The sequence below is a fragment of the Rutilus rutilus genome (genome assembly GCF_951802725.1).
Source record: "Rutilus rutilus genome assembly, chromosome: 14".
In the NCBI taxonomy this organism is placed as follows: Eukaryota; Metazoa; Chordata; class Actinopteri; order Cypriniformes; family Leuciscidae; genus Rutilus; species Rutilus rutilus.
In genome coordinates this window covers 19,919,993-19,943,284 of record NC_140219.1, presented here as the reverse complement: position 1 = coordinate 19,943,284, position 23,292 = coordinate 19,919,993, and the positions used below count along the sequence as shown (strand labels likewise).

The window sequence follows — 23,292 nt, the reverse complement described above, 5'->3', positions numbered from 1 at the left end:
AAGTCAGTGAGACTGGACCATTACATTAATCTATGAGGATCTTTTTAGTTCCAAAGGAAGTTTACAATAAATTGTTATCCTACACATGTGGACAGAATCACTTTGAATTCATTTACCCAATAGAAATACACTATATTGAAAAGTGATATATATATATATATATAAACAATTTTTTTTTTTTTTTTTTTTTAATCTAGAAAAAAAGTTATTTTAATTCATGGAAATTTTTGACCCTGCCTTTTCCTGAAATGATGCTGGTAATTAAATGTTTTAAAATTTATTAAATTAGAGAACACAAAATAGCACCATTTTCACTTGTTGTTCTCAGACTTTTGCACCCCTCTGTATGTTCTAGAATTTGTGATATGACATATTCAAGTGAAAGCCTGATATTACTTGAACAGATTATACGTCTCCAGCCTCTAGTATTTGGACTATAGCCTGAGCTGTGCAGACATGCATTGTCTGCTGCCGTCAGCTCCTCATAAACATAATTGCATTTCAAACATAATTTTATGTCTTCTGTGGGTTGCACACTGGGTTTTTTTTTTTTTCGATTCTTGCTGGCATCAAAGGCTTGTGTTAGACAGTTTCTGTGGTTGCTTGGCACTGCTCTGTTTGTGACCACAAAGAAATCTGTTCCCTTGCCTTGTTAGGGCTCTTATTATGGAGGTTTAAATGGAATTTACACCTCAGGACAAATCAAAATAAAATTAAAATTAAAATTCATTCTATTTGAAACTAATAGTTAGTTAGTTAACTAAACTTTAGTTTTTTTTTTAAACTACTTTTCTGGATTACGTGCTTTTCTTGTCAAACATCTTGCTGAATGCTGTTATTTTCTCTCCCGCCATTTTTTTTTTTTAACCCTCCCCCATGTGTGAATGGAGAACGCCAGCGAGAGCTAGAGCACCCACCCACCCACTCCTGCTCTGCTGTTTACTCCTCCCTTCCCTCTCTCCTTCCTTCCGTTCACCCAGTATCCTGCACCTCCTTCGCACCCAGCGGAGAGCGAGAGATGCTGAGCGTCAGTGGATGAGAGCTCAAAACAGTGGATTAATGCTTTCTGTTCTGCCTCGTTTGTCTCAGGGGCTCCTACCCCTCTTTAATCCAGGCTGCTAAAGAGTGACGGGGAGACAGATCTTTTCATCCCCCCTCCCTTCATCACATTCTTTGCCGTTTGTTTGGCAGATATATATATTTTTTGCTTTAGCATCATGAGGTTTTTCTTGTAAAGAGTTCTTCTCTTTGTGTGTTTTTTTTTTTTTTGGCAAGATGTTTTTCTCTCCCAAATTCTCTCTGTCCAACATCCACGTGAGGCTGACTGCAAAGGGATTGCTCAGGAATCTCCAGCTGCTGTCAGGATGCAAGAGCACTGTTGTGTTTCAGGCAGGTCTGTTCCTCAGAGAACGTTCTGTTGATGTGGCTTTTCCTTCATTCTGCACAGTGATTCTGTGTAGCTCTCAAGGTGCCGTCTTGGCTCATGTGGCGTTGATTCTATCTTTAGACGGTCTCTCTCTGCCAAAGAGTATTTTATATTTGTACATGGCCAGTAGGCATCTTCTTGCTAACCACATATAGAGCCTGGGATTGTTTTTGCAAATAACATGCTTATTTGTGCCACAATTTTGGTTTTGGTGATCACCTACCAAGTCGTTAGATTCAGTAAGTTAATTTTTACCTTATTCGTCCTTTCAAGCGAGTTGGTTCACAATTCTAGAAACCTAATTTCCCTGTTTGAAATGCTCAAAGGTTATTTTGGGCTGCAGACTGTAGGTTGAATGTAAACTTGTAAACATTTTGACAAGCTAAATTCTCACCGAAGAGATGCAGTACAGATGTCTGTGGCAGAAACTCTCCTTTTTATAGTGACCGGCCTAATAAGGACTATTACAAATAAGGAAACTTCTATTTATTCCATGTACGTAACATCAGAGAGGACTATATTTAATCTCAATAAATATTTGGGTAAGGTTTCACCTGTTGAAATATCTCTCCAAAAATAAGTGCATATTATCAGTTTGCAGTTGCACTAATTTAATGATAAACTGATTGATGTTCAAATTTGTTTAGCATGTTTTACCTTTGATAGGACACACGTTATATAGGAGTCTTTCCACATTAGTGATTTTTCATATTGCGTAGAAATAATTATTGTACAGTTAGCTGAACGCATAACATACTTGATTATTGCAATTTTACGTATTTACCGGTACTTCGTGATCATATTATCCACGTTTCAATTTGGCAGTCTCAGTCTGCAGATTATTTTAGGCATTAGTTTATGTATTTTGTTGCCAAGCACTATTTTATATTATTAATTCTTAAAAACCTTTTATTGCAGATATTATATGGTATTGAAATATTGTAGTTGTGTAAACTGACTCCCATTAAACTGATTATTTACCTAAGTAGATCATACATCTTTACCAAGTCCAAGAGATTATGTGTCTTACTGTGTATACTGCTGAATGAAGATCAAGTGTTTGTCACATTTTTACCATTGTTAGTTTTAATAGTAGGCAAATACATTACATTTTGGGTCTAAAATCCTTGAGCTGTATCACTGTGTATGTTGGATTCAAGGGTGTTCCCTTGATAACCCAAAGCACCTTCATAATTGAGACTAATTAACTCCACTCTAATTACAATTTGGATAATCAAGTTTGGCTTAACCGTGTTGCAGGAAAAAAAAAAGGCTTGATCACATAATCTGATATTGGATTTATATCCAAAAATGTAATACCTGCTCAGTTGGGAGATGAGTAACTGAGGCCTTCTCAACAAAAGCAACATTGTTAAAATATTTTTTATAAGGTTTTTTTGCACACTTCCCCTTTTGCTATTGGCTGGCCATACAAGTAGCCCCGCCCACAAGCAGATCAGTTGTTTTGATAACAGGACTGTTAACACTTTTTAAAGGAACCTACAAATTTGCTTAATATAGTTGACTGATTAGGGAAAATATTTGAAAAATAATAAAAGCTTACACATTTTATCTTTTAAATAGGCTTTTGTGTCTATGTGTGTGTGGTCCTGGTAAACACTACGTTATGATGACAGAATGTCTCCACAAAAATATCCCAAAAATCCTTGTCCTTGTGGGGACATTGTTTGGTTCCTATGAGGAAAACAGCTAATAAATCATACTAAGTGATGTTTTTTTTTTTTTTTTATGTAAAAGTGCAGAAAGTTTTCTGTGATGGGTTATGGAATAGAATATACAGTTTGCTCAGTATTAAGATCATTACGTCTATGGAATGTCCCCATAAAACATGAAAATCCATAGTCTGTCTGTCTAACCACAGAGGCCTCTGGTGACTGCTGTTGGAAGTACAACAATAAGAGACTAAATTGAGAACTTGATTCCGTTCCATTCTGAAATTGAGTCCGTTCTCCATACCTCTGACCTTTACAGTGACTTGGTATCTTTAATGTAGTTACATTTTCTGTCAGTGTACATTGGCTAGCCTGAAATTGGTGCAACTTTTTAGGAACTAGGTATATAAGGTTTCGTGTGTGCGTGTGCGTGTGCGTGTGTGTGCGTGCGCGCGCGTGCGTGTTTTAAGCTGCATAACTTGGTTTATTCAACGCTTGCGCTTTACACCTGCAGTTTGTTCTTAACACGAGTTGACCAGCAGAGGGAGCCACACAAATGTTTACCCCGCAATGACACCGTATGGTTTGAATTATACTGCATTTCTAAAGTGTTGGCTAACATGTTTTCTGTGTGCCACACCAAGCTGATGACCTAAATTTTTGCCTTTTAAAAATGCTTTGCTAAATTTTAAGAGAATATCATGTGTACAAATTAGGACCACTATAATCACATTCGTAAGACAAAAGCACATCTTTATTCTGACTTCTAGGCTATTGATTCCCCATTTATGGTTTTCCCATTTATTTATTTATTTTTTTACTTCGTTTAATATGTGCCACATAAAAGTATCTGAAAAGCCTGTCTGGATTAAATTTTATTAGCTAGTACAGCTTTTTAATCAGGACTGTGATGTTTTCAGTTCCTCCAATCCATGTGATAAGCTCAACAGCTCTATTTATTTTATGGGTGGGTACAGTGAACTAACAGACCTGGAGCAGTTTGAGACTTTGTCTTGAAGGTGTAACAGGATGCTAGATAGGAAGAACATTCATATATATACTGTATGCATTCTGAATCTATAGTCAAAGATCTGATCATCAGTACATCTCAGCATTCTAGACAATGTCTGTTGGAAGTTGTTTATTGACATTTGGATCAAGTTCCTGAGGTGGCTGGCTTGCAAATTGGTCAATGTTCCCAACCTTATTTCTCAGTTGTTTCTCAAAGGACCCATCTGGTCTGTTTCCTAATAGTGTTAAACAATGCACATTTTGTGACTTGCAATGGTGTCTTTAAGGACTATTGTGCATCCCAGCTTGCATTAATTTAGTAGCTGGTTAGTTGCACAATTAAAAATGTATGTGTGTAAGGCTGGTCTTTTATAGTGATAAAATGTTTTTTATGCAGTTGGGGATGATTGCATTGCCGAATCAATATGTTTAAAGTGTGTGTGTGTTAGTTAAAATAAAATAATGATTCACTGCTAATTTATTTTCTTTTTTTTCACTGAAAGTGTTTCAAAGTGCATTTTCTCCCTCATTTTTACCCCTTGTAAAAACCAGTATTTAAACAGTTCAGGCAGCATGTTTGACAAATTAGGTGTTTTCCTTATTTATAATGTTCAATTGTTTTATATAATTGATCATATATACATATGTACATGTTTAAAGAATATATATAGAGGCCGCTTTGTTTGAGGGATTTGTGCCCTGACTATGTCCTGGTGTTATATTTATGAGATGATGTAAATGAAAACCACAGTGGCATAGCCCTGCTAAAATAAGAGGCCTCTGATGGGAAGATATTATCTGGTGATGGGGTGAGCTGTTATCTCATTCAGGGTTGCAATGCATTTGGTGGATAGCTGGTCCTATCTGCTGTGTGGATCATCTCTGGGATTTAAATGAACGGACAACATCTGTGATCGTTGGGTCTAAGGTCTATGAACCTTGAGGAGCACCTTGACGGAAAATAATGCTGAATGTTGTCACAGCACTAAATGCATGTTCTCTTACAGTTGACAAGAGCAAGTCAAGGACAAGTTCCCGCAACCAGCAGTCCCCGACAAATGGACAACCGGATCTGGTGCCTCCAGAGAGTAAGTCCAGAAATGTGGAGTACTACAAGGCCTTGTGTGAGAAGAAGAACCAGACCATCCAACAGCTGGAGAACACGCTCCGATCCAACAACCGCAGGTTCGAGGCATTTGCTGTGGTCATAAAGCATCTATATGCTGGGGTGAGTATTATGAGATTATATTGCTTATGTTGATGAATCATTCTGCTATACAGCAGACATGAATAATACATGAAGATGGTGTCTTCAGGCAGTTGTGGTTATCAGTTGTCAAGTTAAGGTCAGATTTCTTGGGTTAGGGATAGATATCTAGATATCAAGTTGTGATCTGACAGCCCAGCACTGATTGTATTGGTTTGTATAGTCCTGTTGCATGTGTTTGGGGTACTATTGTGCTCCTTAGTGCTCCTAGGTGATATTCTTTTTAACGGTTTACCTCTTTGACACCACCTTCTAATGAACTGGCTTACTTGCCTCATGTTCACATTTTTAAATATAAATAATATTAACAATAATAATAATAATAATAATAATTTACATTGTGTATATATCTCTTACAGTTCACTTTCCACCCTCATAGACGTATCTGACTGTACTGACTCTGGACCGATTAGAGCTTATTAATTTTAGAATTGTCCTTGATATAATGGCAATATGAAGGCTGGTTGGATGTACATGTTTAAAGTGAACATTGGTAAAAAAGACATCAGTTATAGTCGTCTGCTGCACAAAAGAAGGGAAGAAGTGCAGTTTGTTTGAGCTGAAGCTGACAGGTTATACTCTGGAGTGCATGTTGGCTGATCCTGCAGAATCTGGACCAAGACCAACTTTAACTAAAAGGCACTACCATAATTAAGCTGCGGCACTTTTACAATCAGTCCATAAAAAGGGGTGTATATTTTTAAATCAGTAAAAAAAAAAAAAAAAAATCCAGCTTGTCTTTGAACTATAGATCTTGGACAAGAAATTATATTAATTTACTCTAAGGTCCTTGGTTCACATTTTTACAGTCCAAGGTTGTTGTTGTTTTTTTGCCACTGAAAACATGTTGTCCCATATAGGAATCTGTTAAGCTTTATAATTGGCGTCTGGTCTTCAGCATGTTTGTGTGAGAATGTACCAGCTGCTGTCTTGATATGGTCAGAAGCATGCTGGGATGCCTAGGGAGCTGCTTCATATCTTTTGTTTGCAATGAGCTGTCAGCACATTGTGTACATTGCCATAATTTCACTACAAGAGGCCACACATGCTTTCCCTGAAGCAGTATCATGCATTAATGTAGTTTATAATGATAAATTAATGTGTTTTTAATCATTTCCCAGTGAACTTATTGGTGTGATGACATCATTAGATAAATGGCTTTGGAAACAGCAGTGACTCTATTAGCATTGCTTTACAGCACTTTTTAATATTTTGACTAACTTTTTATTTTCAATACAAAAATAATAGTGTTGTTGTAATTGTTTTACTGCATACATATATTATAATAACAGCAATAATAATACTGATAAAAGTAACTTTTTTAATATGATGATTTAGTTTCACTTTTACTATTATTATCATTATTATTATTATTATTATTATTAACATTATTAACATTATTAGGTTAGGGATATTTTATTGTCTTAAATAAGAATCTGTTATTTTCTACTGCATACAGAAAAAAAGAGCTGTTTTTTTATTTTATTTAAATATGAATTATAATCATTTATTGTAGTTTTAGGTAGCGTATATACTTTATGGCTTGCAATAACTATAAACTACTGTTTGGTAGGTTTGGATCTTAGTCATGGTCTACTCCATATTTAATTTGACTCATTGTTTTCATTAGTGTCAAATTTAAAGTGACATCCATGACTAAAGTGTATTGTGCAGTTTTTAACATTTAATAAGAGTAAATATGAATGCAAATTTTGCAGGGGTGCTGAAAGGAAAGCAAGAAAAAGACAGCACTTCTCCTCTATCCTCATGCCCTTTGGAAAGGTCACTGCACACTTTTCCTGTAACATGCACCATTTCATTAAGTGCCACTCAGTCAACCAACTGTCAGACATGTCATTTTTTTCTGCCTGCTGTGGGTGTCCTAAAGTACAGCATTCATGTAGCTTTCTCCCAAGCACAATACAGCCGCCTCCCTCCGTTGCCCTTCTTTTAGATGTATTACGGTATCCTTTCACCACTGAGAAGGCAAGTGGTTGGAGGAGGTGATAGCCAATGAGCTTATTCCACTAGTCTCTCCGATGTAGAGCGAGACGGCAGAGAGGAGGTAGAGGTGGCAGAGGTTCATGCATCTGGGCTGCTATATTCCTGCATTCTGGACTGAAGTCACAGAGACGGGACTATGGGCTGCTCCGGCAGCAAAGTGTGCCTTAACTCTCCCTGCGCTGGACACAGGGTAAAGACATTATCCTCTCTGCAGGGTGCAGGACTGGATAGATTGGCATTAGAAATGGGATTGCTGTGGATGCCTATACAAAGGATGTCAATTCAGTGAGATGAGGTTGTGTATTTAGTTTGAGGCATTCTTAAATTTGAGTTTGGTTTATCCTAATGAATATGTTATGAATGCTAATGAGTTCATAACTGTTGTGTTAATGTCACTCTGGCATTGATCTCTGGGGGAAGGGGCTGGTCAGAACGGCAGCACGCGGTTTTTGAAGCGTCTTTGTGTTGGTTGGGGAGGCTGACAGCACTGCAGCTGTGGCGCTGACTGTCCTCCACAGAGAGAGAGAGAGAGAGAGAGACACTGCTGATTTTATTGCTCTACATTCGGTTGTTGTCATTCATATGTTCGTTTTTTAATTAAACGCTTACAGAGCTGTCATAGTGGTGTGTAAACCACAAAGCTTTGCTGTGGGATTCTTGCATGCCTGGGCAAATATCTGGCATGACTGTTTTCTGAATTCATGACTGAATTCTCTTTTTTGTGGCAGTAATGAGTTAGAGGATAGCCTGTTTTCTTTTTGTACACTGCTAGGTTGAAAATGCTTTGTTAATATATAAACAGTCATTTATGCCATGTTAAAATCTGAAACTCATCCTGTCCTGAAGACACCCTTCAGAAGAACAGTCTAATGCATGATTCATGTCTGCAAAAGGAATTCCCAGAGTTGTTCTTTCATCATGACATTAGATTGCACTTGGCATTGCCTTGCTCCATGGCAACATACTTTTTGACAGATTGTGTTTCTTGTGTAATTTGGGTAATGTGAGGCATGCGACGCAATGAAAATGATGCACTGATTTTTCTTGTGTTTTCCCGCAGCATGAGGAGGTGATGAAGCGGCGCAGGGAGCTGTCTCAGGAGCTGGTCACTTTACGGGAGGAGCTGGGTAAGTGTGTGTGAGTCACTGAAGAGTGCTTGGCTTTCACTGTCTGCGGAAAGAATGGAGAGAGCTGCCAAAATGTCGCAGTTTCTAATTAATGTGGATAATATTTGGATACGCTGGTCACGAGTGGTAATCAGTGATGAACGGTGGGCGTGCTTTTTATTGCCGGAACACGCAGACTACCATGACCTCTCAAGCTTCAGTGTTGATAGCCTGCATCTGTCAAAAGTTTGGACACATGTACTTTTATTGTAGAATGCAGATAACACAAATGGGACCAAAATATGTTTATATTATTTTAGTTCTACACAATGGGGTATTTTCTTTCAAATTCATGTAGTCCATTCTGGGGTGCTTTTTAAACCGTATAAGTTAGTATGCACTACCATTCAAAAACTTTGGGTCAGTAAACATTTTTAAAGAATACTTTTATTCAGCAATAACGCTGTTCTTTCTATTCATCAAAGAATCCTGAAAAAATATATATCATGGTTTCCACAAAAATTAGTAAAGCAGTACAACTCTTTTCACCATTGATACTTAGATAAATGGATGATTAGAAATCTTTTTGAAGCAATAAATCAGCATATTAGAATCATTTCTGAAGGATCATGTGACACTTAAGACTGGAGTAATGATGCTGAAAACTCAGCTTTGCCATTCAAGGAATAAATTAATTTTAAAATATATTATAATGAAAAAAAAAATTGTAATGAAATTTAACCATGTTACTGTTTTGCTGTGTTTTATAAAATAAATGCAGCTTTTGGTGAATAAGATACTTTTTCCTAAAACATTACAAAAAAATCATAGCAACCCCGAACTTTTGAACAGTTAGTGTATGTTAGGCGCTTGTTGGCTGCTTTAGCTTCACTATTCTGTGCCTATCGTCAGTTATTAAAAAATTATGTTTTTTGTTATGTAAAAAACATTTATAAGCACAATTTATATTTGTTGAGAAAAAAAATTCTGAAATGTATATTGTGTCCAAGCTTTTGGCTGGTAGTGTGTTTAAATTGACCAACCACTAAGCATGCTTGCTAGTACATGAACTACTGTACCATGTGGTTTTAGATGAGGAGGACGGTCTGTTCATTTTATTGGTCCTGTTGGAAGGTCATTTAGGAGACACACCTACAGAAAGGCGTTCTGGTATGTGAAGGTCATACCGACAAGGTCAGACAAGTCTGATGTCCCTCCCAGTCTAATGGGCAAAGTAACATAGAGAAATGTATTTAGTACAGGCCAGTGTTCACCCCTGAGAGACGTCTGATGCATTGATTTCACCGCTCATATTACCACCTGAAAACTGAGCATGGGGAGTGATATGAGATTATTTATTTTTATTTATTTTTCTTGACTGATGATATACAGCAGCAGCTCTTCGGGAATAATGCATTTTTTACGAATCAGAAAGCATTTTTTTTTTTTTTCCTGACTTAAGTCCTGCACATGATCTTTCTTTACTATTATAATCACCGCTTAGGCATATTAGCACATTCCAGCGCTTCTGACCATGTTTAAGACCCCGTAAGAATTCTTCAGACCACTGACCTTGAAGTCACAATATAGCTGCAGGAATATCTGCTAAATTTAGTCATTTACCCACAGCCTCAAGTATTCATTCCAGCTTTCGCCCTAGTATGACGCGAGTGATGTCAGTGCCATGCTTATTGGCACACACCCAGAATTCCCTTATAAAACAAAAGTGTCTTTTAACACAGGACAACTGCTCTCTGCCAGTGAAGCGAGTGCTGTCTTCACACAAAACCTGCTAGAACTGTGTCTAATCAATTTAGCTTGCCATTTGGCATGTGACTGATTAACTTCTCTGTGCAGAATGGGAACTTCATTGCTGCTACTAGCCTTATGTTTTTATATTAAAACTATTCTCAAAATAACACGCATTACTTTTAAGAAAAGCATGTCTAGACGATGTCGCATGATTTATTTAAGCCAAATTCACCCAGGCTTGTTAAACGCACAGTTTCGTTTTCTGTTTTGAAAACGTATTTTAACTCTAGATGTGAAAATGTGTGCACATACATATACATAGCACATTTGTTGAGCTTTCTACTGCCAAAAGCTTTCTGAAATAAGCTAAATATACTGTTTGGATGCATATGCACAGTCATATTTGCACAGTCATATTCTTCTGTGAAAAAAAAAAAAGGCATATTCATCCTACCTAACTGTCTGTTTTTCCTCTTGTTTGCATTATTTGTATTATTTATAGGCCTTCAGCCTTGCTCTGCATCATAAATATAACCTATAATAGAATTACGCTGAAGATGAAATGCATCAAGCCATTAGTGAGCTCTGGGTCTGGCTCATCTTCTCTGGACGGATCTGATCATGGTTTAGACCTGGTAACTGTCCCTTGTACAGCAGAGTCATTAGATACTGTTCTCATTTAACCCCTAAAAGCAACTTAATGATGATTCTGATTGTAACCCATTTTAAGACTCTCTTAAAAAGAAAAAAAAAATCTGTTGTTTTCATTTTAGAATACAGATGATTAGGTTGCAGTGCCAGTAAGGGATATGACCCAAGTTTCCCCCTGGAGAACAACAGCCGTTCTTGTTGTGACTCATTTAAGTAATTCATTTTGCTGACATGCTGCTCTTGACCTTTTGATAATAAAGTACAGAAACGCCTACTGGTGCATCAGTAAACAGATGAGATGAAAAATACACTGTTATTCTACAGAATTTAGACATTGTAGCGCTTAAATCAAGCTTCCCTCATGCATACATATATGAAAAACTTGCATGCACATTAAGTAGTCAAATATTACTGAATGCTTAATGCATATAAAATACTTATACTAATGTGAAATACAGCCTCATACTGTACATCTCTTTGCATACATACACCTATGAAACACTCATGCATAAGTTGACAAAAGAATATGAGCCTCACATCAGCCTTATGGAGCAAGTGGACTGATGAGCTCTGTCTGAAACAGCTGCCTGGTTTTCAGCTATATTTTCATTATATTACATTATACTTTTAAAGTGACTTACTGGCCTTTGTATGCTGGTCGCATCACATGACTTTGTTGGTCCCACCATATGTCTTGGATTTGGCGGATTAACATTTTCTAAATATTAATAAACCGTGAAGCAGCTTGTTGTATCACCCTGACATTTTACTTCACGCCCCCTTAAAATAAAATCACAATAAATTAATTCAGAAATGAAAAATCATCGTAGAAGAGGTGTTTTCAAGTCTTTGTATGTATGAATTTCATAAATAAATACAGATGTTTTAATGAATGAATAAATAAATACCTGTATTCATTTAAATACCTATACCTATATATATATATATATATATATATATATATATATATAATAAAAACAGGCATTTAAATGCATAAATATAAATGGAATAAATCTGTATTTATTTAAAATTGTATTTATTTAATAAATAGTTTTTTTTATGAATAAATGAACACATACAGATATTTTAATGAATAAATACAGATACTTATCTACATGTTTATTTAAATACATAAATATAGTCATTTGTTTAAATACAAATATTAAAGTAAGTTAATTAAAAAAATGAAATATATTCATTTCATTGACTTTCCTTTTATATTTGTACCTTAATTATGGAAAACCATAGGGTGTCCATTTATCCAGAAATCCCAACCTCAAAAGGTCCCACCAGAATAGCCTGTTACTTCATGAGCTGGATGACTTGACTGCACACTTGTACACTACAAAGACAGGAGCAGCTGCAGCATTCAGCTTGCCACGTTTGTGTGTAAACCACAGCAGTCCTGTGTGCCAATGTGTTCTGTGCAGTGAAGTGTCATCTGTTTCTAAGAGTTGAGCAAACTTAGCTAATGCTCAGAGGGACAGTATCTGTGACACAGTTCTGATGGAGAGAGTTAGGAAACATCTGTTCATTATGCCTCTCTGGATTAGCGTTCCTTTTGACGAACTTTCCCTCAGTTGTAATTTGACGTGTTTTGAGTAACAGTTGACGCTTTATTTACAGAACTGCTGGAGATACCATAACTGTAGAGACAACTGGGACTCAATGCAGAATACTTGAGTAATGATTCATAGCGTCTAGTGTTGGCAGGGCTTGAAATCAAAGCAACAAATGGAAGTGTTGGCCTTTCAACATTTGCTCTGGTTATTCCACTGCTGTCTACTTATAGAATATCTATATTTTCATATCACAAACCGGTGCATAAGATATTAGATGTCCTACTCTCTCTTTTTCTTTTTCTTTTTCCAAGTTGGAGGGTTGCTGTCATATCATGCCCAAAAAAAGGCATCCTAAATGGTGCTCTGTGAGGTTGATGTTTGTTAACTGAATGAATCACTTAATCGATCTTCTAATGTCCAAATGGTCTGACCTTTTCCTCAGTGAGCTCGGTTTACTCTTGTGAGCGTCTGGAGCAGGAGAAGGAAGAGCTGCGTGCGGCCTTTGATGGAGTCCTGCAGAAGGTCCAGGAGCAGCACATCTTGGACCTCGCTGACCTTGAGGAGAGACTGAAGACCTTCTACTCCACTGAGTGGGAGAAGGTTCATCAGACCTACCAGGAGGAGGCCAATAAGTGCAAAGCTCAGATGGAACAGCAGGTGTGGAGGACAGTTGACCTTTTTTGTCATGACACACTTTCTGTTGGATCGAGTTCATTTTAGATGTCTTCTAAAAACTTAAAAAATGATATTTTCATGATACTTTCCCATAACTTTGCGAAGTAATTTCATAACCTTTTGTTTTTGGCATATGAGCCTTGACCTTTTAGATGTTTGGACATATGACATCTCATTTCTTAATCATTTATACACTAAAATAAACCAATGAGACTTTTACAAAATTACTTTATTTGTACTTGTCTAGATAGAAGAGTTACGATCAAAACATGAGGCTTTGAAGAAGGAACTGGAAGTCAGCCATGTAGAGGAGGTGGACGGCCTTAAACAACACTTTGAGGAGTCTTTCAAGGGTAAATAATCTTGGGATTTGTTTTTTATTTTTCTCTCTAAAATGTGTGTGTAAATGTTGCACCTGTTACTTAAATTTTGAAAGCCAACAACTTTACCTCCCACTCATTAATATATCCTGACTTAACTTTTTCAGAACTCAAACAGTCCCATGAAAAGGAAATGCAAACTCTCAACACAACACTGATGGAATCAGAGACATTATATGTAAGGCAAATTCCAAAAGTTCTAAAAATCCACAACATTCTTGTTCCGTTTATTTTTCCTTTCTTGTTTTTTTTTTTTTGCCCTGTTGAAATTTAGCAAACATTTTCATATCAGTGTATTTCTCCTCAAACAGAATCAAATTCAGGAGCTCATGACAGAGAACAACAGCCTCAAAGAAAAACTGAACGGTGAGGTGAAGAGAAGGATGGATCTGGCTGAGAGAACGCAGGTACATAACACCCCTGTGTAGCTCCCAAATATGTTATCAAACAGACTCAACCATTGCCATTGATAGTAATGCATCTCTGCTTTGAGTAGACTGTGTTTTCTATGAATAGCAGGTTAATATTAGACTGGACTTTCCAATCAGGACTAAGAAGATTCCGGAACTCTCAACATTCTGATAATTATTTAGATAACTACCCTGCATAAAGCTGCCAGACCCTGCCCTATGAATAGTGTGACAATGCAGCAAAGGCAAAGTTCATATATGGGTGTTTCTTCAACTATAGACACTTGACCTTGTGGACTGGTAGAACATAAACTGTCTTACTGTACATTTACATGGATGCATTTAGCAAATACTCCTAAAACGCACTTCACATTCTCAGTTATTTTAGTTTGTTCACTAACAAAATCAGTAGTGTTTATGCATGTACACCACTGGAGAATTCTAATCATTTTTATTTTATTTAGTATATACTGCAGAGTTAAAAAGTTTGGCATCAGTAAGATATTTGGGTTACGCTTTATTTTAAGGTGTCCTTGTTACAGTGTAATTATACAAATAAGTACTGAGTAATATTAATGAACTACATGTACTTACTATAGGGTTATGGTTTGGTTTTAGGGTTAATTACTTGGGTTAATTATGCATAATCTCCTGTTATTACTATAAGTACATGTAATGTGTAACAACGTCACCTTAAAATAGTGTTTCCGCTATTTGTATAATTTGTACTTTTATTAAGCAAGGATGCATTAAATTGATTGAATAGATTTATAATGTTACAGAATATTTCCATTTCAAATAAATGCTTCTTTTTTTTTTTTTTACTTCATCAAAAAATCATGAGGAATTTTTTTTCTCTGTTTTCACGAGAATACTAAGCAGCACAACATTGATGATAATAATAATAAATGTTTCTTGAGCATCAAATCAGCATTAGAATGATTTCTGAAGGATCATATGACTCTGAAGACTAGAGTAATGATGCAAAAAAAATCAGCTTTGCCACCACAGGAATAAAATGTATACAAATAGAGAAGTTATTTTAAATTGTAATAGTATTTCTTCATAATATTACTGTTTTACTGTTTTTATTTATCAAATGCGGCCTTGGTGGGCATAAGAAACTTATTTCAAAAACATTTAGAAATCTTACCAACCCCACATTTGTGCATGGTAAATTAAACCATGTAATAAATGATTACACACAAATGTACATGGTACAAGTCATATTAAATTTGTATTATATGTTATATAAATATTATTATGTATGACTGATTTCCATAGGTACAAAATTTGAGAACCTGAGTAAAATGATTAAATCTATACTGTATATAAAATGCCTTGAAAAATAGCAAAAATAAATGACAAAGGTATGATGAAACATTTACAAGTCAGTTTAATGTGGTCTTCATGTAATAAAATATTCTGTTAATTTTAATATAATTCAACCCCTGGGCATAAAAGTGCCTGAAGTTAAGAAAGTGTTTGTTTTATAAAGCCCTCAAATGTAAACATGAAAATGTAATAATTCCTGTCTTAATGATGAATCCAGTTTAGGAAAGCCAGTGTATATCCCTGATCTTTCTTGTTTATTTTGTGTTGAAGAAGGACTCCCACACTCTTTATCTGGAGCAGGAGCTTGAAAGCCTTAAAGTAGTGCTGGACATCAAAAGCAAGCGGATCCATGAACAAGACAAGAAACTCATGCAGATGGACAAACTGGTGAGCTCAATTATCGGTTTTGCATAAAGCATTTAGATGGAGAAATTCTCCTTTGTGTTCATTCTAATCACAGTAGAGATGACATAAATCTTATGCTCTTGTCTGTGTTGGAGGAACACTAAGACTTTGATTTATTCTTAGATGGAGAGGAATGTGAAGCTGGATGAATGTCTTAAGAAGCTGCAACAGGAGAACGAGGACCTCAAAGCCAGAATGGACAGACATGCTGCTTTGTCTAGGTAACGTAACACAAGATTGTCTTCCTAAACTTATGATTTGAGACATAAGGGTTAAGTGCTTCTACATCAGTGTTATTCACCTATCATTTCCCTCTGATTTTAGGGATCAGTTATAGGTAGGGTTAAGTTTAGGGGTAGGGATAGGGTTAGGACTAAAACCATCCCTGCCTTAGGCTTTTAGAAATGATTTTACTCAATCTACCTGTCTAGCTTCTAACACTTCATCTAAGTCTTTGAAGTTTCATAGTATTTGCATTTGGTCAGGGTAGAAGAGAAATTTCACAAATTAGCTTCTGGCTATGCTTTGAAAATGTAATTACTTTAATTATTAGTTGTGCTCTTGTAACGGCAGGAAAGGTGCGTTTTCATTGCAGCAAAGCTTTGTGAAGGAAACACCTTCTCTTCTTTCATCTTCTGCAGTTATAGTGACTAATCTAATTAAGTTTACCTGAGCGCTGACTTGTTTTGTTTTCAGACAACTGTCCACAGAGCAGGCAGTTTTGCAGGAAACCCTCCAGAAAGAGTCCAAAGTGAACAAACGTCTGTCTATGGAGAATGAAGAGCTGATCTGGAAGCTTAACAACGGTGATCTGAGCAGCCCGCGCAAGGTCTCTCCTTCCCCGTCCCTCACTCTCCAGTCACCACGGAACTCTGCGGTGTTCTCCAGCCCCACCGTCTCGCCCAGATAACAGTAGCCTTCAGCTTCCAGGAAGCACTTTCATACAGGACGGAGCACTTCCTGCATGCTGAAGCTGGTCTGGACCATGTCAAAATGGAACAAACTCTCTTGTACAGACTAAAAAAAAAAACTGAAGAAAATATTGCACAGCAGCACTTACCAATGAGGCCACCCTCGTACGTTTGCCTTTCACGTCTACCTAAGGAGAAAAAAAGGAATATCTCAGGGCTAGAAGAAAGTTTCTCTCCAAGTAGTTGTTTTTTTTCCCCCTCCTGAATTGCTTTGTTGCTTGAAGTTCCTGACTTTGGAGGACTGACATCAGAATTTATGAACTGGGCCTTCATCAACTTCTGAAGCTTTTCCACCAGACGCCTTGAAATGTACCTGTGTAAATCCAGATGTATCATTGCCCTGGGACAAATGCCCAAATTCCAGCTGGACATTTTCCCAGATGCTGTTGCTTGTGTAGCATTTGGTTTCCCTTTATTTCATGTAGGAGCTCAGACCCCAGGTGAAATTTTCTAAAGCAGCGCTTCATAGATCAACTCATGCCATGAACTGACTGTTACGATTTACTCCAATGGAAATATTCACTGACTTTAAAAACCAGGTGTTCTCAAAACCTTATGCAAAAATGTCTTGTCTATATCATGCCTTTATTTTTGATTTTGTAAATGGTTTTCTTTTTATATCATCACACATTTTAAGAACTGTAACAAGGTGAGCTTTACCCAGATCATGATGCATGTTTCATCTCAGATATGCTCTCCATATCATTCATACATTGCATAGGAGAGTCTCAATACAATGATCAATGCAGAATGAATTATTAATAGTTGATTAAAAAGCTTTAATGTTTTTAACGCCTGTATAAGGGTTGAATTATCCCTTTTCCTCACTTCCTTAGCAATCAGAAATGCTTGCAGAGTGCTTGATATTGAAATGGCATAATGACATAGGCAGCCCTGTGAATGAAGGCATGTACTATTGGGAAGCTGATTTTTTTTTTTTTTCATAAAGATTTTCTTGAATACGGGTTTTGTATATTGTTCAGTCTGATTGAGCCCTAGGGGAAAGATTTGAGAGTTTGTGTGTCTTTTATTTCTATATTTAAGTCTGATCATGAGACCAATGTAATTGACTGAGCATGTTCCAGTGGCCTCAGGAGCGCCCCCTCTGTCTGAAACCCTCCACTGCAGCTTTACATGCAAGCTACATACAAAGTTAAGTTGTTTTTTTGTTTTGTTTTTATATGTATTGCAAGCTGTTTGTGTGGATGTTGGCGTGAAACTGAAACTCTTGAAAATATGCAATTAATAAAGAAATTCAAAATTCACCTGTATTTGTCAGGCCGTTTATGGGCGACGGCATGCAGGAACCTGTTGTATCTGTTGGTTTTCTTATTGCTCTTCATCATCTTTTGGCTGTAAGTCTATGGCAGCACTTAGAAGTGTATAGTAAATAGCTGTGAAATTTGGCATAATTTTACTATGATCTGTTCTCTTTGAGTGGTGAATTCTACTGTAACTGCTAATAATTCAATAACAGAAATCTCTGCGAGAGGAAGAGAAACATATTTTGAATGTGTCGCACTGAACCAAAATAAGCACTGGGCTCCCGCTGCACATTCCACATACGGAGTCCATTAGAGCGGAGCACAAAGCCTTCACGGTCCTCAGTCATATTTCAAGCGTGTAAAAATATGCGTATAGACCTTAACACCTTCCATTTTGAGTATTACAGGTTAACATGGTTGTAATAACTGATTCTATTTCACTGGTAATAGTGCATAATATATTAAGTATAGTGTTGCATTAACTTTCTTCATCAAGTCTCAGTCAAAGAAGCATTTTATTTCCAAGTCATATATAGAATACATGTTTTTCATAATGATTTAAAAAGCAAGAAGCCTGAAGTGTGAATGGAGTCCAGCTCAGCTCAGTATATAATCTTGATGTTCTTTCTAGGCACGTGACTTCACCGATGTGGCCACCAACGTCTCTCCGTTCTTATTTTTGGTGGTGCAGATGTACTTTCCATAATCGATCGTTTCAACATCATCCACAATCATGACGCTCTGGGAGATGCGTGTGGTGTGTCCCACGCCACGGTTTATCAGCCTCCAGGAGTCATGAACGCTCACTGGCCTCTGACCCTGAGAGACACACACGTCACGATAAGGACAACACATCTCAATCTACACTACAGGTCAAAAGTTTGAAATAATTATGTTTTTTTTTAAGCTTTAAAGTTTCATGACTTTCAAGGCTAATAATGTGAAATATAATAATTTTAAAGAACTGCTTTCTATTGCAATATGTTTTAAAATGTAATGTATTCTTGTGATGTCAAAGCTGAATTTTCAGCATCATTACTCCAGTCTTCAGTGTCACATGATCCTTCAGAAATCATTCTAATATGATGATTTGATGTTAAAAAAAACCATTTATTATTATTATTATTATTATTATCAACTTTGTAAACAGTTGCGCTGCTTAATACTTTTGTGGAAACCATGATACACTACTATTCAAAGGTTTGGGGTAAGTAAGATTTTAAGAAAATAAGAAATTAATTAAACAAGGACGCATTAAATTGATAAAAAGAGACAGTAAAGACGTATAATGTTACAAAAGATTTATATTTAAAATAAATGCTGTTCTTTTAAACTTTCTATTCATCAAAGGATTATGAAAAAAAAGTATCAGTTACACAAAAATATTAAGCGCAAAAACATTCATAATAAGAAGAATCATTATTAATAATTGAGCAACACTAATGATTAATGAGCACTAAATCAGCATATCAGAATAATTTCTGAAGGATCACGTGACACTGAAGACTGGAATAATGGCTACATTTTAAAATATGTTAAAATAGAAAACAGACATTTTAAATAATATTTCACAAAATTACTGTTTTTACTATATTTTTGATCAAATAAATACAGTCCTGGTGAGTATAAGAGACTTTTTTCAAATACATTAAAAACTCAACTTTTGCCTGGTGGTGTATCTCTTTAAAGTTATCATGAGCAAAGCTGTAACATCCACAAAATGGCATAATACTGTGATTAATACATCATAAAACGATAGTCTCAATCAACCTGAATCCGAAGCTCAGATGAGGGAAAATAACAAAAGTAACACTCACCAGGCCAGGATACCTCCAGCTGAAGCTGACATTCATCTCAGGTTCACCCAGGACTGTGCATGTAACGTTAAAGATGTCTCCACCTCTCACCGTGTTCGATGAAGCCTCGATAGTCGCAAAAGGGGGGCCGCTAGGCACTACCAGGGGAAAAACACCCCCAAAAATATATCTTTTAGATTCATACAATGCCAAAAACATGATTAAAAACACTGTGTAAAATGTGTGCTAAGTGTTATTAGCAACACTATTGTGTTCTCCTCTTACCCTCCACATACAGCAGCTGGTATTTAGTGGATATTTGCGGGGTGGTTTTCGTGATGCTGTTGGCCTTGCAGTAATAAGCTCCCTTATGTTCTAGACTGGGGTTTTGGATGATGAAGCCTTTGGTGGGATTGTAAGATATCTGAGTCCCATCCACCGCGATTTCTTCCGCAGGAACTTCCCTGTGCAGCGAGACTTTGATTTTGGGGTTGGTCACCCGGCAAGGGATGGTGGCGGGCTTGTCAGGGCGCAGGTAGATAATCTCAAAATGGATGGCAGAGGGGACGAACAGCTCATCTTTGTCTAAGACACAAAGAGAATTGTAACGATGTATTTGGTGGTTCAAGATCACGTAAGTCTCTTTGTGTGATATAGGACCGGATGCTGTACCTGTAAAGTATATGTAGGTGGCAGAGGTACTGTCTACATCTTTTTCACATTCTCCTCCATCACAGAGCAACACCCAACAGCTGTACTCCCCTGTATCGGCAGCAGAGGGCGACGCGAGGATCAACTGACTGTACCGCTCATGCTGCGTGATGCTGGAACAGCAGAATCACACTTTACACTTATACCAAGAATACCATATGATGTCTACTTATACTATTTCTGCGGTATTCTACAATTTATTGATGATAACAATATTCTTCAGAAAAAACATGTTTTATCCATTAAGGGAAATCATATTATAATCTCACACAAATGTTTTGTTTCAGTTTGCTTGAAATATCCATGATGTCTCTTAAATGACAGTTTTTGCAGTGTCTGCTTTTGAAGTGAGTTCAAAACAGGGTTATTATAGTTAACTAAAAGAGCATTAATAAAAATTCATTACTTGAAATAAAATAAAATTTAACTGGAATTTTTTTTTAGAAAATTTATTTATTTATTTATTATTTTTTTAACTATAAATATATCGTTTAAAAAAAACTACAATACTAAACCTTTAATTAAAATTAAAACGAAAACAGAAAATGTGAAAACAAAAACTAATTCAAAATATTAATAAAAATCTCAATGAAATGTTAAAGAATGAAATAGTTTTTTTTTTTTTTTTTTTTTTTGATAAAGATTACATTTTATTTAAACAAATATATATTTTTCTCATGTCTGCAAATGTTCGGTCAATTGTTAATGAGAGAACAACCCCCTGCAACTATTTTGAACACATTATTGTAAGTGTTCTTTCATTTTTTTTTTTTTTTTTTTTTCTAAAATAACTTATTGTCAGAGTCGTGATTTTTAACAGCTCTATTTTGATTCTTTAACTAAATCTTTCACATGGAACAGAATCATGTGACAATGGAATCCTGCATCTTTGAAACACTTGTATTCCAAACATAAGATACTCCAGTAGCTGTTCATTTGCCCGATTTAGCCAAACCATTCTCAATCGAACATGTTAAATGAATGGATAAAGCGAGAAGGAAGGATACCTGAGGCGGTTATCATTGAAGGTGTCCAGGTAAGAGGGATATGCCCAGCCAATCTTAGTTCCTTTGCATCTCAGTTCCAATGTTTTCCCAGGATTCAAGGATAGGCTCTCGCCCAATCTGAGAAAACGGCCTTTATCAAGGACCTGGGTGAGAATAGACGGGCCCTTGCTTCCTGCCTCCTTATCTTTAACTTTGGGGTAGCGAACCTTTGCCCTCTTTCTTCCTGGTCTTATGCGGTTCTCGCCAGCCTCTTTTTTATGCTTAACCTGCTGACACACACCTGCGTAAACCAAAACAGAGTTGTCCTGGTCACCAGCAGATGCATTTGGATGAGAGTGGCAAACTTGGCGAATAACATTCTGTTCTGTATTATGCGAGCTAGGACATGAGCATTATACAGCATGTGTTTCATTTCTCTCTTTGAGACGCTTGATAACTCCTCTGCCTCCTATGACCAAGCCAAAGAAAAGGGGAGAGAGAGAGAGAGAGAGAGAGAGAGAGAGAGAGAGAGAGAGAGAGAGAGAGAGAGAGAGAGAGAGAGAGAGAGAGAGCATTCTTCCATCTGGAAATATACTTATGCTCACAGCTGTACAAACAGCAATTGTGGAAACATGCCTTTCCTGTTCTATGTGCGAAAATGTAGAAAACTGAACAATATAGTGGTTTACTAAACCTTTTACATACATTTCTGACACATGCAGGGATCATGACATCTAGAGTAATAAGTTTGGATGGAAAAAAAAGTCATAGCATCATAAAAAAAAATTGCCTTGTTGATAAGCTCAATCAAATCTCTCTTCTTTCTGCTCTGGAATGTTGTTTTGTGTTGGCAGCAGTGTCACCACTGGCACACCATACACGGTCATCCATTACATCTCTCAACTTTTTTTTTTTACTATTTCAAGCATTGAAAGCATTCATGAAGAAAGAATAGCAAGGCAGATGAAACAAAGAGAGATCTGCTCACCATTTTGGACCTCCAGCCAAAGCAATACCAGTGTGAAGAAGAGCCAGAGCTTCATGATGGCTGAAGTGGAGTGTTTCAACAGGGCTGTGTTTTTAACTCTGCAGTGTTTCAACTCTTCGTCCACTGTCTACCTCGTTTACACACAGTCAGCTCCATCCTTCGTGAAAAAGAGGAATTTCCCCAGCCCATCTGCACACTCCCCCTTTAGTGTCAATCTATGAGTCCAATCCAACGATCCTCTAATGCCCTCTGCTGGACTGTAGTTAACCCTGCATGGGGTAGCCTCTACAGTGAATGTCGTTCAAACTTTAAATTGATAGTTTAACCAAAAACATTATCATTTACCCACCCTCAGGTTGTTTCAAACATGTATGAGTTTCGCTGAACACAAAAGTATTTTGAAGAATGTTGGTAACCAGACCCCATTATTTTTTTATAATTTTCATTTTTGGGTGAGCTATCCCTTTAATGTCAATTATTGTGATATTCATTTTACACTCTTGCTGTAAAAGCAGAGGTCCGCTATATGACTTCTCCATTAAAATGAAGTAGGCAGTGTTGCCTCATTTGATTTATGAAAGATATAGCTGAAATGTAATTGTTTCTTGTGCCAGCTGCTTTCTGCAGTTTTGGAATAATATCAGCATCTGATGAGGACATTGAACTTTACAAGAACTCAAATAAAATAGTTTGTTCTAATAGATAAGATGCATGTAGGCCTCACTGTAAAAAAATACACGATCAATAAGTTATGACAATAGCTTAAAGGTATTGCGGAGGATTTTCTTTTTCCGGGTGGATCATCAAGACTATTGGTTCTCCTAGTTGTCAATCATTCTGGTGATATGTTTACGTAAGGCCGTCATATATGTACTTGTCCCTAGGCAGTTTTCGCTTTCTGCGCATGCGCACTTTCAG

General features: G+C 36.7%; 2 protein-coding genes across 9 annotated transcripts in view; one reads left to right on the top strand and one right to left on the bottom strand.

Annotated features, from left to right (window-relative positions):
* Positions 1–17,942, top strand: part of mtus1a (microtubule associated tumor suppressor 1a) — a 31,637-nt gene extending 13,695 nt beyond the window's left edge. For 3 of the 8 annotated variants that reach the window (XM_084429917.1, XM_084429913.1, XM_084429914.1), the window contains exons 7-15: positions 5,118–5,338; positions 8,442–8,508; positions 12,895–13,109; positions 13,375–13,480; positions 13,615–13,685; positions 13,819–13,914; positions 15,523–15,639; positions 15,781–15,878; positions 16,354–17,942. In XM_084429917.1, the coding sequence (XP_084286043.1) occupies positions 5,118–5,338; positions 8,442–8,508; positions 12,895–13,109; positions 13,375–13,480; positions 13,615–13,685; positions 13,819–13,914; positions 15,523–15,639; positions 15,781–15,878; positions 16,354–16,567 (1,205 nt within the window). In that variant the 3' untranslated portion in view covers positions 16,568–17,942. Of the gene's footprint in view, positions 1–999; positions 1,394–5,117; positions 5,339–8,441; positions 8,509–12,894; positions 13,110–13,374; positions 13,481–13,614; positions 13,686–13,818; positions 13,915–15,522; positions 15,640–15,780; positions 15,879–16,353 lie in introns of those variants that run through there. The other 5 variants (XM_084429918.1, XM_084429915.1, XM_084429916.1 and 2 more) reach the window with 3 other exon arrangements.
* A 426-nt stretch (positions 17,943–18,368) lies between these two features.
* Positions 18,369–22,546, bottom strand: pdgfrl (platelet-derived growth factor receptor-like). The gene is made up of 6 exons (XM_084430954.1): positions 22,375–22,546; positions 21,408–21,687; positions 20,362–20,513; positions 19,975–20,274; positions 19,711–19,847; positions 18,369–18,712 (listed from the first exon to the last, which is right to left on the bottom strand). The coding sequence occupies exons 1-6, from the start codon at positions 22,427–22,429 to the stop codon at positions 18,521–18,523; spliced, it is 1,116 nt and encodes a 371-aa protein (XP_084287080.1). The 5' UTR covers positions 22,430–22,546; the 3' UTR covers positions 18,369–18,520.
* Positions 22,547–23,292: the final 746 nt, after the last annotated feature.

Bases quoted from the DNA above. Each gene is read 5' to 3' on its own strand.
- pdgfrl (XM_084430954.1), bottom strand. From the start codon at position 22,429: ATGAAGCTCTGGCTCTTCTTCACACTGGTATTGCTTTGGCTGGAGGTC. The intron at 20,275-20,361 runs GTACAGCATCCG...TTTGTGTCTTAG, and splicing joins CACCTACATATACTTTACAG to ACAAAGATGAGCTGTTCGTC. The intron at 19,848-19,974 runs GTAAGAGGAGAA...TTCCCCTGGTAG, and splicing joins CCAGCTGCTGTATGTGGAGG to TGCCTAGCGGCCCCCCTTTT.